Source organism: Marmota marmota, unplaced genomic scaffold (assembly GCF_001458135.2).
Source record: "Marmota marmota marmota unplaced genomic scaffold, marMar, whole genome shotgun sequence".
NCBI lineage: Eukaryota > Metazoa > Chordata > Mammalia > Rodentia > Sciuridae > Marmota > Marmota marmota.
Window position 1 is genome coordinate 8,237,858 of NW_026000000.1, and position 17,902 is coordinate 8,255,759.

A 17,902-nucleotide genomic window follows, 5' to 3' on the forward strand; every position below is an offset into this window, starting at 1 on the left:
TGCCCCAGTTTTCCTTTAAATTGTCAAATTCCTGAATTAATTTCAAATCTGCTTTTATTTATTAAATTATTTGTACAGATACCACCTTTTTTTTTTTTTTTTCCTGAAACCCATCTACTGTGACTCTTCTTGCAGGCCATCTAACTAGGTAGATAAATAACAATACCACATGGATTCTTTAAATTAGGGCTATGTGTTATTTATCTTTACATTCTTAGCAAGCAATGCTATGTCTACTCAATAAATTTATGCACTGAATTACATATGGTAAAGTATTTATTATGGACATTAAAATATTGGAGTTGAGCTACAAACTGGGATCTTAAATTACTGAAATATTTCTCCATGATATCCATTGTATATAGAAATAAACATAATTAACCTGACTTTAATAAAATAAGTCACTATAGAAGAAAAAGGAAAGAGAGCCAGTAAATAACCAGCAGAAGGAGGTGAGAAGATTTAGTTAAGTCTTCAGACTAGGCATGTCTGTTTGGGTAGAAGTCTTTGGAGCAGGAACTGACCATCTTTCCCTAAGTACTTTTAAAAGTATGATTTAGATATGATACACCTTGCAATGGGCAATGGTGACCTCAGGTGGAAAATATTCCATTAATTTATGAAACTTGCATAACTTTAGTGCCTGCTTGCTAGGATGGGTTCAAGCAAACCAGCTTTAACCCCAGCTCTCCTGATGACAAATGACCAAGTGTAGTCAGAGGTGACTTTCTGCCACTCACAGGTGATGAAGCCTACAGTGAGCATCATCCCTTAGTGAAGTTCTGAGCAAGGAAGAATTCAGGTAGCAATAGAAAATTGTAATCATGGGATAAAGCAAATTACTGCTGCTGTTGATTATTCATTTTGCATGTGGATTTTGCAAGCTTAAGTTATGACATGGCAGGCTACATTTTATAGTAAGTTAAAAAAACATTCAAAAGGAAAAACCTTATAGAGAAATTTCTATTGGCTAGACAAGGTAAATGTTTGCTCACATCTGATCAGAATTATCTGATTTTTAACAGTGGAATTCTTTTAGTAATTTTAGGGGTTTTTTTGGCTGGCTATTGTAATTTTCATGAATGAGCAAAAGGAGCTCTTCTGGGTGGATGAATGAGAGGGTGACCTTCCTCAGATGAATGCAGACCATAGCACAACTCACAGCTTACCACAAAGCTCAGACAGAGGTCAGGACCCACCTCATAGACCCCCACCTTGGTCCTGGTGCAGGTCAGTGATCTGGATAGTGATGCCACAGCTCACTGCAGGCCAGAGGTCTCAGGTCCACCCTAACCCATGGTGTAATCAGGTTGCCTGAACACCCTGGGAGACCAGATGCAATCTGCTTGGACCATCAGGATACCTGTCTACACCCACATCAATGGACAGCTAGTGGTTCAGCTAGCTCTATTCATAGCCAGGCCCTGACTTGATACTTTCAAGGGGAAAAGACAGTCTGTCCTAGGCCTGTGTATTCTCAGAATTTGACTGAAATCTTTACACAAAGCAAGGGACATTTCAGCACCAATCATTCCTAGAAAACCCATCCAAGAAGAGATTGAGGGAGTCAGGTGTCATGAGAGAAGAATTTTCCTTTTCATTTGAGTCAGATAACATCAGCTCAATGTTCAAATGGCCAATATTTTCATATGGGATGATGAAAGAGAGGGCATCCCCTGCGCTGGACAGTCCACTTTAATAAGAGAAGGGCATTTCAGAATTCAATCAGGATTGTTCAAAGCACTGAGACTTTCAACTTGGTGGCTTCTATCTTGGGAATTTTTTCTTTTTCATAGGTATCCAGGGACTTGGTGATATTCCAAGTTCTTAACCTAAGGATGCTACTGCATTTAGTATGCTCATTCCAGATGTCATGGTTCACCAGAAGCTAAGGGGCTGCCCAAAGAAAGCAGAAAAAAAAAATGTAAACTTGGTTGGAACCAAAAACAGCTGAACCACAAGTTTGATAAGTTGTTTCTCTCATGGGTAAGGAGGGGGACATACCTAACCTGCTCTCATCAAATCATTGATTACATTCCCTAACCTAACTGGCAGGAAGGCTACATTAAAAGATTTTTCCTAAAACATCTTTAAAGTGCAAGCTTGGCTAGAGATTTTAAATTTACGGGAATTTTTCAGAAGAAAAAAAATTAGTGTATTCTCTTTTGAACACAAAGGACACACCATAAACAAACATATTAAATAAAATGATCAAATAAGAAAAAAACACAAAGCACAACAACAAATATATCAGCTCAATGCTCCGTGTCATGTAATAGAAAATCTTGCTCTTATTCAAACGTTGAACAGCCAAATGGCAACTTTAATATACACCGCTAATAGTAAAATGACTGCTTTTATTGAAGAAGAAGAAAAAAAATCTATGTTGCTCTAAGCAGTTTTGAAATGAATATCTGATTCAAAACTTCCCCTGTGCATATAATCGCATGCTAATTTACATTTTAATTACTTCCTAAGAAATCAAAAGCATTTGTTGACAGTAGAACATAATGTCAACTTCACGGTGCACTGTTGGTGGATGCCTAATGAACTTAATTAGATAATTAGTGATGTTAATTATCCTTCTATTATGAAGATAAAGATGTCTCACAAATGATGCACTTGGTAAAGAAACATCATTAAAGGTATCAGTGTTTGCTTTGTTCATTTACATCTATTTTTCAAACTCCTGTAACAGGGGTTTATGATAGACTAGTGACATTTAAGACTTGCTTAAAATGGAAAAAGAATGCCCACTGTCTTCCATCAGTCTGATGCTGTCCTACCCCCTGTTGTGGATACTAACACTGTGATGGTTGCTGCTACTTTTACAAAACCTCTGCTGTGAGTAACTACAGTCACACGTGGCATGACAGCATTCTGACCAATAACAGACCACACATACTACGTTGCTTCCATAAGATCATTCAGGAGCTGAATAATTACCATCACCCATTGACACCATAGCTGACCTAGTGTCACAACCCACACATTGTTCATGTTAGTGATGTAAACAAACCAACTGTATGTACAGTATGTAATGCTCCGTAGTGATTATAAACAACTATGTAGCTCATTTATGTATTTACCATAATCTACTTTTAATAGTTATTTTAGATTGTATTCCTTCTACTTGATAAAAACATCACCTATAAAACAGTATGCTCGGGGCTGGGGTTGTGACTCAGTGGTAATGCACTTACCTAGCATGCAAGAGACACAGGGTTCGATTCTCAGCACCACATACAAATAAATAAAGGTCCATCAACAACTAAAAAATATTTTTTAAAAAACAGTATGATCTGTTATACCAGCAGCAGCCTCATCTGCCTCAAGTTTATCATTGCTCTTTGTATCATTTTATCATGTGCTTGACTTAATCATGTTGTTTTGTTCATCGTGGCTCTGAGAGCAATAGGCTATGCCATACATCTGCCAGGCAGCCTGGGTGTGTTGTAGCTATACCATTTAGGTTTGCATAAGTGCACTTACAGATGTTCAGACATTATAGATGTTCAAACAACAAATCACCTGATTGAAGGATGCATTTCTGAGAATGTATCTTCCTTAAGTGACATGTGACTATGCTGTTCCTGAGCAGTTATGGTATGGAGTCTCTTGTTCAAACCAGCTCTTCCCAGCTCAATTCTCACTGATGGCATTTAGAGAATGGGTTTAGAGAATTGGATGTGGGAGTGTGTGTATGTTGTGTATTCATGTGTGTGTCAGTTCAGGGAAGAGAGGAAATGAGAGAAAAGGGCCCTGGTTAAGAGGCCAAACCACTGAAAGAAAACCTAAAGAGCTAATTTTCTCCCTTCTCCCCCACCTCTACAACCTGGCCAGATTTCCACAATCCTGCAGGGGTCCCCAGTTCATGACCCCCCAACTTCATCACCTGGCACTTCACATTCTGGGTGTGACACTGTAACACAGCTCTCTGCAAGACTGAGGACTCTGACACACGCTACATGTACTTTTAGTCCAAGTGAGAAAGGAAACTTCTAATGTTTAAAAATAAAATATTGGACTTCATTATTTTTCTCTTCCTATCCTCAGAATACCAACCACAACCAGAGTATAATGGAAGTCCTTTCTGGAAATAGTCCTGGCTTAGACAGCATAAGAAAGAGCTCCAAGATCAGGCTGCAAAGAGCTACAGTACTTTGGGGTCACTTATCTCTGGAAAAGCACCCAGGGACAGTAAATCTTTGGCAGTCTTGCCCACCACAATTAAGAAAATCAAGATCCCAGTTAGCAGAAGGTCTTAGTAATAGCACTCACACCAGTAAAGCAATTTATACTTTCCAAGTACAATTTTTTTTTTTTTTTTGCTTCTGGGTGGTTTTATTCTATTTAATTATTTGTTCCCATAACTTTTCCTACATTAAACAGAACAGAATGTTCCAAGAGTACAGAATTGCAATTTCTTATACAGTCCATGTATTCAGGCGTTCTGGGTCACTAATTCAGGCCACCAGATCCCAAACATCTCTTTTAAAGTTACATTCATCTCTTACAGAAGCCCCTACTCTCTCTACCCCACAAACATTATCTTGCATTTATTACACTCTAATGTAAAAATATACAGCAGGTGATCTGAATTTCAGGTTTTCAAAGTTCCTGCAAGCTTTTAAACATGTTCATCTTTCTCTCTTTTATAACAGGACATCTCTGAGAATTCTGATCTCTATTTTCACAGTGACGTTTTGACTTCTTGGCTCTTCCCCTCTAATCTACCACTCATTTCCATTCTGGCTATTTTCAAAAATCCATTTTCACCTCTGGGGTTCTCCTGATCATGCACTTTTCAGTCCCAAAGTACTGAAATCAGGGGCTTGTCACCCCTCAAGAGCTACCCACCTCTAGTGCTATTCATTCCCACAATCCCAGAGAAGACAAAGCATTAACCTGGAAGGCAGCCTTGCCATGGGAGGACCTCGTTTTCCCTCTTCCTGAAACTCTGACAAGTGGTTCTCTGTGGCTCAATGACCTGTGGGCCCCAGCAAGGTCATCACCCCTCATCAGCAGGGGACAATGCAAACCTAACAATGGCAGCCAAGAAGACCCAAGAACTGCTTGATCACTCCCCTGACAATTGCCAGAGCCTTCCAGTTCTGCACATTTGCTTTCTTTTCGGCAATTTTTATTTGGCTTTCATGATTTCTTTAAAGAGAAAATAAGTGTTCAGAAATAGTTACACATGTAAAGATCAATTGTCTAGGATACTGCTTCAGAATTATTCAGGGTACAATCTGAAAATGGGTAGTGACAGGGAGGCCGTAAGGGTTCACAACTGTTGAAGTGATGGATAGATACATAGGGAACCATTGTTAGTATTTTTTCTTCTTCTGTAGTATGTGTTTGAAAATTTCCACAAGGATTTGTTTTAAAGAGATAATGGATGAAGTGCTCAGAGTGGATGTTTACAAATGTCAGACCCTTGGCTATGGACCTCAGAAAGGGCTGCCTTTCATGGAATTGTTACTGATTTGCTGGTTTCAGCACCTTGTCCTCCTCCAGGGACAGAGATGGCTTCATGGCTGTGGCTGGGAGACAGCAGGCCTGGTGTGTGACCAGGTAAGGAGTAGATGGCTATGGATGGGCCCTGCTAGTCTCACAAGGGTGCTGGTGCATCCAATGTCTGGGCAAGAGGCCATCTTTAGAGGAACCCCAAGTCACCATGGGGCAAATGTCTAGACCTTGCCAGGGCAAAGGTACAAGTGCTACAAAAGTTCATCTGTGGTATTTTAGCAACCCCGGTATGTCAGCCTCAGTCTTCTGGTGCCTTCCAGTTTCCCTTCTGCTAATTTTCATAGGCCCCAACTTCCTTCTATGAGCTATTTCAGTTTTCTGACAAATGGCATTAAAAATAGGAAATGGAAGCTCTCCCATCCATCTCCCAAACCATGGAAGTGTGGTGGACATGGGGTGTCGAGCTCCTCTATACAATGTCCAAATTTTGGTTGAAGGGTGGCCTGTGGGCCTCCCTATCATGTGAAACCCACCTGGCTCCTTACATAGGAAGCATCTACATATCTACAGTGGGCAGTTGGTTCTAGGGGAAAAGTGGGGTGAAGTCTAGCTCACACTGCCCAACAAGACACAAGGTCAGGATTGTGTTTATCCTTTTAGGGTCAAGAAGTAGCCCTGCACTCCCACCCCTATTCCTCTGGCTCTTATTCATCCTCATGCTCTGCAGAGTTCCACAGAACCTTCTTAACCACATACTTTCCACACCCCTGTCAAGTCACACTCCTGCTAGGAAGAGAAATGGCTGGCAAGAGTGTGCACCCTGAATTTCTCCAAACCAAGGGTGAACAAGATTCCAGAACACCCTGAGTTGAATTTTGGTGACCTCAAGGGAGCCCAAGCACACATCCTCTGTCCAACAAGCGAACACCCTCAGCCTTTGCCATGCTAGAGATGGTGACTCCATAGTCTGATTCCAGAAGGAAGTGAAATGGAGTCAGGGGAAAAGAAGAAATAGTATCTATTTAAAAAAGAGCATGTATCAAATAGACCTTGCTTCAAAGTTGTTCACCTGCCAAGAAGTAAACATTTTCTGCTGAAAATGAAGATAGGTAAGAAAAATTATGAATCCTATATCATATGTCTCACTCCCTGGAACAATTTATCAGTGCTATAGAGCTGTCAGCAGCTGACATGATAAGGAATAACACCAAATGAATAATGCTTCCTCCAATATCAACTCCTTTAATTACAAGCCTCTTCTTTCCAGAAGAGAGACAGAAGATGCAAAAACACCAATTTCATGCACTTGTGCCTGAATAATGTCTCCATGCTGCTTTTTCCAGATGGCGACCTCCTCACTGGAGGGACTAATGATGTGGGCATATTTAGGGAAAAACCAATAACGGAGTCTTTAACCTTCAACAACAAAAAGCGTGTTGTACAAAATGTTCCTTGGGATACATTAGAAAATATCAATTACATTGCTCACTGAGGTGTAATCAGCTGTAATAATCAAAATTAATTTTTAAAAATAATTAAACAGACCCCAGGGCAAATAGTTGATGCTCTTATCCTATGACATCACAGTGTACATATGTACCTGAGAACTTGTGCCTTCTGGTAGCGACAAAGGCAGCTCATGGAGATGAGTGATGGATGTGGGGTCTGAAGGCTGGTGAGTTTCATCTCAGTGAAAGGAGGGGGAGCCTTCTATTTCCTCCTTCGGAACCCCTGCATGCTCATTCTCTAAGGGCCTGCTGCATGGCAGGCGCTGTGTCCAGCCCAGGCTGAGTTACTGATGTAGCCTGCTGCCCATAAAAGGTTAATTTTTTAAAATTAAAATATAGTACCCTTTGTTCCAAAATTAATTTGTCTTTAAAACTGCACAAAATATTTTAAGGTGTTGAAAGGATATATAAATCAAATGAAAGAGAAAGTGAAGGTCAAGGGGAAGGGAGGTGTCAAACAAATTGTGTGTGTGAGTGTGTGTGTGTGTGTGTGTGTGTTACAGAAATTTATCCCATAACATGGGTGCAGTTCCAAAAGCCGGACCATGCTTATCTCTTTAAGCTTTTGAGTATCCATATTCCAGATCCAAGAGAAAAACACAATCAGTTACAAAATTTCTTCCACTGAGTTGCTGGAAGCACACAGTTCTTCCTGGTGCTAAAAGCTCAGGGAGACATTCTCCATGGCTGCCTGGAAGCTGCGGTGACCGCAGATGCCTCTATCCATCTCAGTGCAGCCACACAAGCCTTTGCTGCCCTGGGACACCCAGTATGTGCCTGCCTCAGTGCCATGATGTAATGTCCTCTCAGCCTGACCTGTTCTCTTCTTGAGCCTCACTTGGATCATGTTCTTTCTCAAATCTCCAATAACCCCTTGTTAGAAACAATTTTGCGAACCTCCTCCATCTAAATATCTGGGCACCTCTCTCTCTGCCTTCTTCCCTTTATGCTGCTAAATTTTTCCTGATTGCAAGCCACACCTCCAACATTTACAAATTTATCTATCTACTTATCATCTACCTTCACTCCCTAGAATCCAGGTCCATAAATGCAGAGAATATATCAGTTTTGTTCTCCAAGGTAACCTTAGTGTTTAAAACAGGGCATAAAGTGAGTACTCAACATAAATATTTGTTAAACAGATGAATGAGAAGTGTGTTCAAAACACCAGTGCCCCTCAGGACGCAGCCTGGATGAGAGCAGGCTTTCTCCTCACTTCTCAGCACCAGGTGGCAGGGCAGCCCAGTCAAGCTCATTTCTGGTCTTCCCTTCCATGTTTAGGTTCTTTCTCCTTGTTCCCCGGGAGACTATGATTCCTAGGTTTTGGTAGGAAGAAAGCCTCCTTCCCCAGCTTCGTGGGCAGCTGCAGGCAGCCCTTTCCTCCTCCCTTCTACTCATCTGTTGGCTGTGTCTCCCAGTCACTGACCAGTGCCCATTCTGAGTGGTAGAGCTTGGGCTTCACCTCATTTCCCAAGTTGCACAGGCTGAGAGGTAGACTATGTCAGCTATCTGCTGCATCTCCCTGGGGGGCCCTTTCCTCTTCCTATAGTGATGTGCTCCATTGTAGAGATAAGGAGATAAAGACTCAGGGAAATTAAGGAATTTGTTCCAGAGTCTCCTGACCCTAAGATCTTATCCAGCAGCAACAAGTCTGCCTCTAAAGATAAGTCCATGACCCCAGCATTGGGGAAAACAAGTCTGATTGTGCTTTCCAAAGAGCCCCAGCAGTACCTCCAAGCTCACATGTTCATGTAGAAATTTGCCACTCCTATATGGGAGGTGGAGTCCTGTTCTCTTCCCTGGAACCTGAGCAGAACTCTGCCTGTCTCAACAATGTGATATCTGAAGAGAGGTCATGAAAAGCAGTGTGGCTTTGGCCTGGTGTGTGTTCTCATTCGTTCCTCCCCCACTACCCTTTCATCACTACCTCTGGAAATTCTGCCATCATGTTGTAAGAAAGCCCAGTTCATATGGAGAGGCTATGTGTAGGTGTTCCAGCCAAAGTCCCAGCTAAAGTGTCAACTTAAAGACAGCAGCAAACACCAGGTGTCTAAGTATTTGGGTTCTTGATGATCCTATTGTGGTTTGGATATAAGGTGTCCCCCCCACCCAAAGCTCCTATGTTAATGTAAGACGTAAAATTAGATTAGATAATGAAAGCTAGGACCTAATCAGTGGGTTAATGCATTTGATGTATTAATAATTTGAATGGATTACTGAGGGGTAACTATAGGCAGGTGGGGCATGGCTAGAGGAAGTGGGTCACTGCAGAGATGCCTTAGGGATTATATATTTTTGTCCCTGTCTCCTCTCTCTCTCTCTCTCTCTCTCTCTCTCTCTCTCTCTCCCCTACCCCCTCCCTCCCCCCCTCTCTCTCTGTGTCCTGGTTAGTATAAGGTGATAAGCTTTTGTACCATTTTCCTGCCACACCTCTCTTCCTTGGTGTACAGAACAACAGAATTGGCCAATTGTGGACTGAACCTCTGAAACTGTAAGCTCAAATAAACTTTTCATCCTTTAATTTGTTCTTGCTCAGTATTTTGGTCACAGTGTTGAAAAACTGACTAATTCAGATTCCAGCTGATTTGTAGACATCATGGAGCAGAGACCCTATTCTCTTACTGTGCTCCAAATTCTTTGGAGTCACTGAGTTTGGGAATGATTTTGTTACATGGCTTTCAAAAAGCAGATTAGGAAAACCTCAATGACTCTGCCCCACACAGTCAAGCAGGCCCATCACTGCGTCTCCTAGAAATGGAGCCACCTAGACAGTCAGGTTTAGTCCCCCTAGATGTGCTTACACACCCTGGTCCTGCTGAGCATCGACTAGTTCCCTCTGAACACACGTTAACTCCAAAGAGAATGGGAAGAAGAACGGGCTTAGTTTTCAATCCCGTAAGGAACACCTGTTCCTGGCACCAAAAGGGAGCCCACATTCACTTGACATTAAAACCTGCTTACCACCCGGCTTCACTGCATGTAGCCTCAACTGGGAACCACACACACACCCTCAGGCACTCAGAGAACATGGCATTAGATCACGTCCAGTGATAGACAACAGAAAAGAGACTCGTGAGGCTTAAAGACAATGCCTGACAATCTCTAAGGAAAAGGAGTGTGGGCTCACCTCGGCCTTGCACTCAGGGTCCCTGGCCTGCCGCCCAGGCATCAGCCTCATGGCTGAGGACAGGCTCTCACTCCATGAAGCAACTTTGCTTTGGTGTGTGACACTCGAGCGACTGGCCAGTGACTTCTTCTCAGATGCTGGAGACAGAGAAGCAAAGAACATTAGAGTTGAAGTTGAAAGGAGAACATACACTATTTTGACAGCTGGCTTGTCTTTCAAAGGGCCAGCCAGGGGATACAAGCATAGTGTGCCTAAATCCAATAAGGGAAACGGCCCAGGCTGTGGCTCACACTGACATATTCTGGTACTCCCTTGGCTAAGAAACACAGTGTGGACTTTGGGGTCACCAGACCTAGCTTAAACTTCTAGCTCCATGACTTTCTGATACTTAGTGAGATATTGGACAAGTTAGCTAATGTTGCCTTGCCTCAGTTTTCTCATCCTGTAAAATGGGAATAAATCATATCTAAACTCATGGGGGTATCATGAAGATTACACAAAATTATGTGTATATAGCACCTAGAACAAAGAAACTGCTCAATATTGGTTGTTGGCCAAAAGAGAGCCATTTGTAAGTTAAAGGTCCATCTTGCCTTTTTATTCCATTGTATTTGCATGGGTATATGTATCCAATTTTATCATACTTTTCCCTAAAGTGCAATCTGACATTTTGGCTTCAACTTGTATATGTAAGTACATAATTATTGCTATGGTTTAAATATATTCCCTCCAAAATTGATGTGGATACTTAATTCCCACTGTGGCTGTATTAAGAAGTATATTGTTTTAGGAGGTGATGAAGTCATGAGGGCCATGCCCTCCTGAATCTATAGTGCCTTATAAAAGGACTGGAGGAAAGTAGTCTGGGCCCTTTTGTTCTTTCAACCCTTTCACCATATGAGGATATAGTGTCCCTTCCCTCCAGAGGATGTAGCAACAAGGTGCTACTTTGAAAGCAGAAAGAGCCTTTACCAGACAATGAATCTTATGGTGCCTGTAACTTGGACTCCCTAGCATTCAGGATTGTGAGCGAATAACTATTATTTATAAATTATCTATTTTGTGATTATTTTCTTTAAGCAGTACAAATAGACTAAGGCAGATATGTACATACATATTTGCCTGGACTAACTTGAAAAGCTAGTTAAATAAAGTTTCCATACCTCTGGATGGTCCAGGGCACTTAGACGGAAAAAAAATAAAGTCTTGAATCACTCTGAATTTTATAATGCTAAAATACTTAAAATAAGGATAGGAGCCATAATTTGAGAGCAAGGACCTCCTTAGAAACAAAATTAATGGGCTGGGACTATAGCTCAGTGGTAGAGCACTTGCCTTGCACACATGAGGCACTGGGTTCTATCCTCAGCACCACATAAAAATAAATAAATAAAATAAAGATATTGTGCCATCTATAACTAAAAAAAAAGTTTTAAAAAAATTAAGACCTTATTCTTGCAGCTGCATTAACTAATATGCAGGTAAAAGTGTTGAGCTCTATCATATTAATATTTTGGGGTTGAAGACATTCACTTTTTTAAATGTCAGGACTCTAGGAACCCAAGGCTCACTGTTGTTGCATAATTTGGTGCAAGGTTTCCAAGTTGGCAGGGGAACATCAGGGCGGGATCTAGAACTCCAGGGCCCTGAGCCTTGACCCAATCAGTGCCCATTCCTTGGAGAGACTATGATCTACTTGTTTGGTTGGTACTTGTAACCTTTCTTTCATCCAAAATGAAAGCAGCATTCACTCTCTGTGAGAAAGATACATGAAATTTCAAGGATATAAACCCCAACCAAAGGCATAAGATAGAGGGTTTGAGTAGAAAAGGCTCTGGATCCCGAGTGGAACCTCAGAGGAATCTGGCTTTATAAAACCCAGAAGTTCCCATCCCCTGGAGCCGAATGGAGAGAGACCTAGGTAATGCTGCCAGGATTTGAGCAACGTTTCCTCCCAGAGTGGGGTGACCTCTTCAATCTTCACTTCACTCTCTCCAGGTTTCACAGAGAGATCGATCTTGAAGGTGTCCTCCAGTGCCTGCCGCCTCTGAGCCACAAGTTGCTGCCAGAGAGTCTGCACTGTCTTCTGGATATTGTGCTGGACTAGCAGAGAGAGCACATGGCACAATCAGTACAGCCTCACTCCCAGAGAGGGCGAAAAGATGGCATATCATGGAAGCGTTTACCTACATACTTCTTGCTTAATGTCTTGCATATCACCCCCAGCTTTGAAAACTCCAGCCAGAAGTAATCAGCTTGTAGAGCCACAGGGCTGACACAATACTGCCAACATCCCCAAAAGATGGCCTTTCCCTGTGTCTAACTTCTTAACAAGTCACACCTGCCTGATGTGTCCAGGTCTGGAAAGAGAGTGATTGATGGGAGGGAACCTCTTCCCCTGATCCCCTGCCAATTCCATTGGATACCAGAGAGATGCCCTGTGTGACCCTATGTAAAAAGCCAGCTCCCCCTAAACAGCTTCTTCCAACCTCCCCATACGTTTTGGCCTGAGGAATGGATTTCAAGCTCTAGATTGTGACCAGAGGCTCAGGACCTAATCCAATCCTTTTTTCCTAGTATTTGATGATACTTCCCAGAACCCACCCACCTCATTCCCTAGGTTTGCTCAGATACTAAGCCAACTCTGCCTGCTGAACCCGCATCTACAGTCCCCAAACTGTGCCTAAATTTCCTAATCTTGAATCAATGGGCCCCTCTCTGGTTCTAACCTTCTATAATCTATTTTATCTTAACATCGAGAAATGGATGTTACCCAGTCCAGCTCTACCATCCAAGTACCAAAGTGCATACATTCATGCTGTCATTAAAACTGTGTCTGTATAAACTTTAAAGTCACAAGATTTTTGATCACTTTCTTTGGGCACCTGTGTGACCAGAATACAGAGGTACTTGTGCATAAGATTTTATATCACAAGATATCACAAAGTGGCACAGTCACAAATCAAAGTGACAAAAGCTTCTACTTCCTGGATCAAGAGATAGAGTGTGCAATCTTTCAAACACATGGAACTGCCTGCTGTGTGTGTGTGTGTGTGTGTGTGTAAAATAGATATATATATAGATAGATAGATAAACATACATTTGTTATATATAAATTTACAATGCCTTTAACTTGGGTTGACATTAGTAAATCCAAGAACAAAATTTATCAAGCCCAAAGTCTTATAGATAGTAATGAATTTATTAACTCCTTCCCCATTTTCTAAGGAACAAAGCTAAGTTATCCCTAGGCATAAAGGCTTGAGATAGGTGAGATGGTCTGCCAGTTTCAACTTACAGTGAGATGCCCAGGGATTTAAGCAAGTAGGCCAAGCTTATAGAGGAACCAAGTCCTACAGAGTTTTCTACTCATCCATCCATCCATCCATCCATACACCCATCCACCCACCCATCCACCCATCCATCCATCCATCCACCCATCCACCCATCTATCCCTTTTCATTTCATTTCTAAGATACAACAATCATTCCTGTGTTATTTTCTATCATGTAAACTTGTTGAGCTACTTCCTCACTCTGGGATTTCCTAAGTCCTCTTCTGATCTTTGAAATTTTCCTTAATAGCATTTGCTTTCTTAACTTTGGAAAGACAGACTGAAGGATGCAACTCTGCAGATACAACTATCCATCCCCCTATACAATCCCCCTATACAAAAAGTAAACACTAAATAAGACATACCATCACTCAAACTTGGGAAGTCTTCCTCTGTTTTTTCTTTTACTTCTTCATTTGGGGAAAGAAAGACTTGATGATAAGGAGTCATTCTAGGCTTGGGTTCCAATCCAAATCCTTCTGGATAACTAATAGACAAGAGGTTTGTTTTGTTTGTTTGTTTTTTTGTTATTGTTGTTTTTACTATAAACTCAAATTTGAGACTGTTCCATGGTTCTCTATTATAAGTAACCATCCTTCAAACCCAGTATATATCAGTATGGAAAATGTGTTAAATCAAGTTAAAGAAAATGCATAATAATTTCCATAGCAGATATTGCACAACGGTTTTCTGGATAATAGGAAAACACCTTATCTTCATATGAAGTCTATCTTGAGAAGCGCTACTCATGGTCCCAGCAGGCCCCTGAACCCTCTTCTGGTTCTTTGTAATCAGAATTGATCATTTCTTGTGTACTTCCAATGTATTGAATTTTCCTTTGTTTGGCATTGATTTTGTTCTGCTTTGAATGTAGTCTCACATGGCCCTGAACTTGGAAGGGCCCCATACTTGGACTCTGCTATCACCATCTTTAAGTTCTTGGTAAATTTTAAATGTGGTCCCTACATTTTAATTTTGCCAGGCTTCCACACATGATGTAGTCAGTTCTAAGTGGGGGCACAGTGGTTATGTATTCAGTTCCCCAGGAATCTGGTAGTCCCTATCACGTGAATGTCTATGTGCCCTCATTTCAGAGCCCCTCTCAGCCTCCTGGACTGAATAAACAAATGTTTATAAATTGAACCTAAAATAATAAACATGGGAATAAAAAAATGCCAACATATGAAAATGCCCAATTCATGAAATTTCTACAATAAATTAATTTGGGGATGTTGAAGTTCATTTTGCTACATAGAAGTCTCTGAGGAGGATGTCATTTTGAGCACACAAATCCAATAGGAATTCTGCTCTTTTCACCTGTGCTTTCAATATGGCTAGGGCTTAACTCTGGAAATGTGAAGAAAGAAAGAAAACCTCCCCACATTTAAATATACACTGAAAATATCTTTTTTCATTTCAGACCAATAAAAGGACAAGTGCCTCCTCTAGTCTAGGAGGACTCCCCAGTGATTCCCAGAGAGCTTTAAGACAGGTCAGCTTCAGTGTTTTGTGGTGTCCAGTGGTCATGTGTACAGGATTTGGGGAATTTTTATTTAAGTGATCAAACTTGTAATTTGTACTGGGATAAATTTAAGCAATAAAAAGGACAAGAGCAAAGTGTAACATGATACAATCCTCTCTTCCCTACACTCAACCATGGTCCTCTTAATAAGAGATTATATCTGTAAGCCACATGATGCCAAGGAGATGGTTTCATATGATATAGACTGAACATATGTTTTTGTTTTGTTGTTGTTGTTTGTTTGTTTTTGTGTGTGGGTGTGTGTCTGTGTCTGTGTATGTCTGCAAGACAAATTATTCCTGGCTTGCACAATACAGTGTATTATATGATTTTTTCCCATATTTGAATTGCCTTTATCAAATGTTAATGTTTCTAAAAATCTGTCTGTATCAAAAGAATCAGTGTGTACATTTAATGTTAGCATTTCCTGCCTCAAAAAATTAAATCAAGCTGGGCATGGTGGCACATGCCTATAATCCCAGTGACTCGGGATGCTGAGGCAGGAGGATTTTGAGTACAAAGCCATCCTTAGCAACTTGGTGAGGCCCTAAGCAACTTAACAAAACCCCGTCTCTTTGTACTGGGATAAATTTAAGCAATAAAAAGGACAAGAGCAAAGTATAACATGGTACAGTGCTCTCTTCCCTGTCTCTAAATAAAATATATTTTTAAAAGCGCTGGGGATGTAGCTCAGTGGTTAAATGCCTCTAGGTTCAATCCCTGGTACAAGAAAAAAAATTAATCAATAAAGTATCTTACAGTGTAGAATTATAGGATTAATTATTATTGCAGGATGTTTCTAGTTGCTCAATCATATGAATATGAGGATTATTTACCATACTATCAAATGCTGCACATAATTTAGACAACTGGATAAGCAAAAAGTTTATATCACTTATATTGACCTCAATCTAGTTCCTTCTCAGTCTTCTTTTTTTTCTATTCTGAACACCAGCAGTCAAGGAAATAAGCAGGCAGCTCCTACCTTCTTTCATTGAGCAGCAAAAGGCAATGCATGAGACACAGGAGGAAGCTGACGTTGGAATTATAGGTGGCAAAGATAATGTCCCAGTGCTCCTGTAGAAAGCCCAGGATGCTGAGAAGGCTGAGGCACTCAGACAGGGACTGCTGGGGCTTGGAGAGGCAATATAGAATGACTTTGTTCAAACTGCTGTATAAAGCACTGATGACAGTCTCTCTTTGAGAAGAGGTATTCTCGATGACCTGAGTCATAAAAATAAGACACATATAAATACACTTCTGCACACTTTGCAATTTTAGATACTGATCCAGTGTACCATGAAAATAATATGATCAAAAAAATGACATGATCTTAAATTCAAATAGTGCTAATTTCTTCTAGTTTGAGATTCTGTTTAATAAAACGATAAATAAGGGCAATTCAGAATTTGGGTAAGAACTTGTGTAATTAAAAAGTTTAAAATTTACTACAGTCATATTATGGAAAATAGATTTGGTGGCCAAAGACTTCTGAAATACTGGTAACACAGTTGACATTCAGTTTATGTGAATATGCTATTAGTAATATCTAATTGTATTAATAATTATTTTCATGTATAGATTATTTACAATATTCCTGGTGATGCTAAGTTTTGTTTCCATTGATTTGAATAAATTTAAATACATTGCTTCATGTAAATGTCTTAACACCATAAAGTAGATACTAAGATTACCCCACGTTAGGGATAAGAAGTCAAGGCCAGAGAGGTTAGGTGGTCAGGAAGGACAAGGATCAAAGAAACACTGGACACTTGAGCCATGCCCTTAATCACGATATCGTCTAAAGGGAATGGAGTCCAATGTATTTTAGTTTATGAGAAATTTAGAGGGGGAGACAGTTCTTTTTTTTTTATTGGTTGTTCAAAACATTACAAAGCTCTTGACATATCATATTTCATACATTAGATTCAAGTTATTAGCAGCCTCAACACTGATTAGTTCATACCTATTGGGCTTCGGTGAAAACAGTTCACAGATCACAAATCACATGCAAAGTTTCTAGTCTATTAGAAAGTCACTTGTTAGCCAAAGGTTGCTCCCTTGGAATTTTTAAGTAGTGCAGGTGTTTCTACCCCCATGTAATTCAGTTTGATTTCAACCTGTTTTAATCTGGGAGTCAAGTCTTCATCCCTCTTCTCTCCTGCTCCTCCTGCACCTCTCAAACTGAGGTTAAGGGCTGGGGAGAATCGAGGTCCTGGTGCCTGGTACCACCTAAATGCACACCAGTCCTGGCAGGTACATGCTCTTCGGAATTGGTTCTGAGAATTTCTTTGACCACCAGAAACTCTTTTCATTCTCAACACAACTTCCCAAGGATCTGATTTTAATCTTCCCGGAGCTGACAAGAAACTCTTTCTCCCTTCTTGGAGTCATTCGTGAAAAAACCTCTCAATATATTATTTTCAGGTTGGTTTCAACCTATACATCACCCAGAACAGCATTGTGCTGAGACCCAGTCCTGGGATCTGTGGGTGGCAGTTCTAGTGTGATAAGAGAAGGTCCTTTCCAAGAGTCACAGACATCCTACAGGCAGGACAACTTTGATAACGAGCAACTCATTGCATGAGTTCAAGTAAAGAGCTCACAGCAGCTTGTAAGCAAAGGTCCCCAGCATGCAGTGGGAGGCAGGGATCTAAAACCAAGCTGTGAGAAAGGCAACTCTAGGAGTTTGGGGTTATAATTTTCTCTGTGAACCTGTGTATATCTAAGGATGGCTCTGTAGGCATGCATTTGCTTGTGTGGCTATGAACAAGAATAACAGGACTTGGTAAAAATGGAGTCCTGCCTTGATTTCAGGAGGGCAGAAAGATTAATAGATGGAAGTAGATATTATGGATCTGGAGACTCTCATGCTAAATGAAGTAAGCAAGTCCCCCCAAAACAAAGGTGGAATGTTTTCTGTGATAAGTGGAAGCTAA

The 17,902-nt window shown here is 40.9% G+C and overlaps 1 protein-coding gene across 9 annotated transcripts in view; it reads right to left on the minus strand.

The window, feature by feature from the left end:
* Positions 1-17,902, minus strand: part of Wdfy4 (WDFY family member 4) — a 274,400-nt gene that overhangs the window by 129,907 nt on the left and 126,591 nt on the right. For 8 of the 9 annotated variants that reach the window (XM_015498911.2, XM_048807497.1, XM_048807491.1 and 5 more), the window contains 4 exons: positions 15,949-16,187; positions 13,807-13,928; positions 12,025-12,210; positions 10,108-10,244 (listed from right to left, as the gene is read on the minus strand). In XM_015498911.2, the coding sequence (XP_015354397.1) occupies positions 10,108-10,244; positions 12,025-12,210; positions 13,807-13,928; positions 15,949-16,187 (684 nt within the window). Of the gene's footprint in view, positions 1-10,107; positions 10,245-12,024; positions 12,211-12,295; positions 12,468-13,806; positions 13,929-15,948; positions 16,188-17,902 lie in introns of those variants that run through there. The other variant, XM_048807499.1, reaches the window with a different exon arrangement.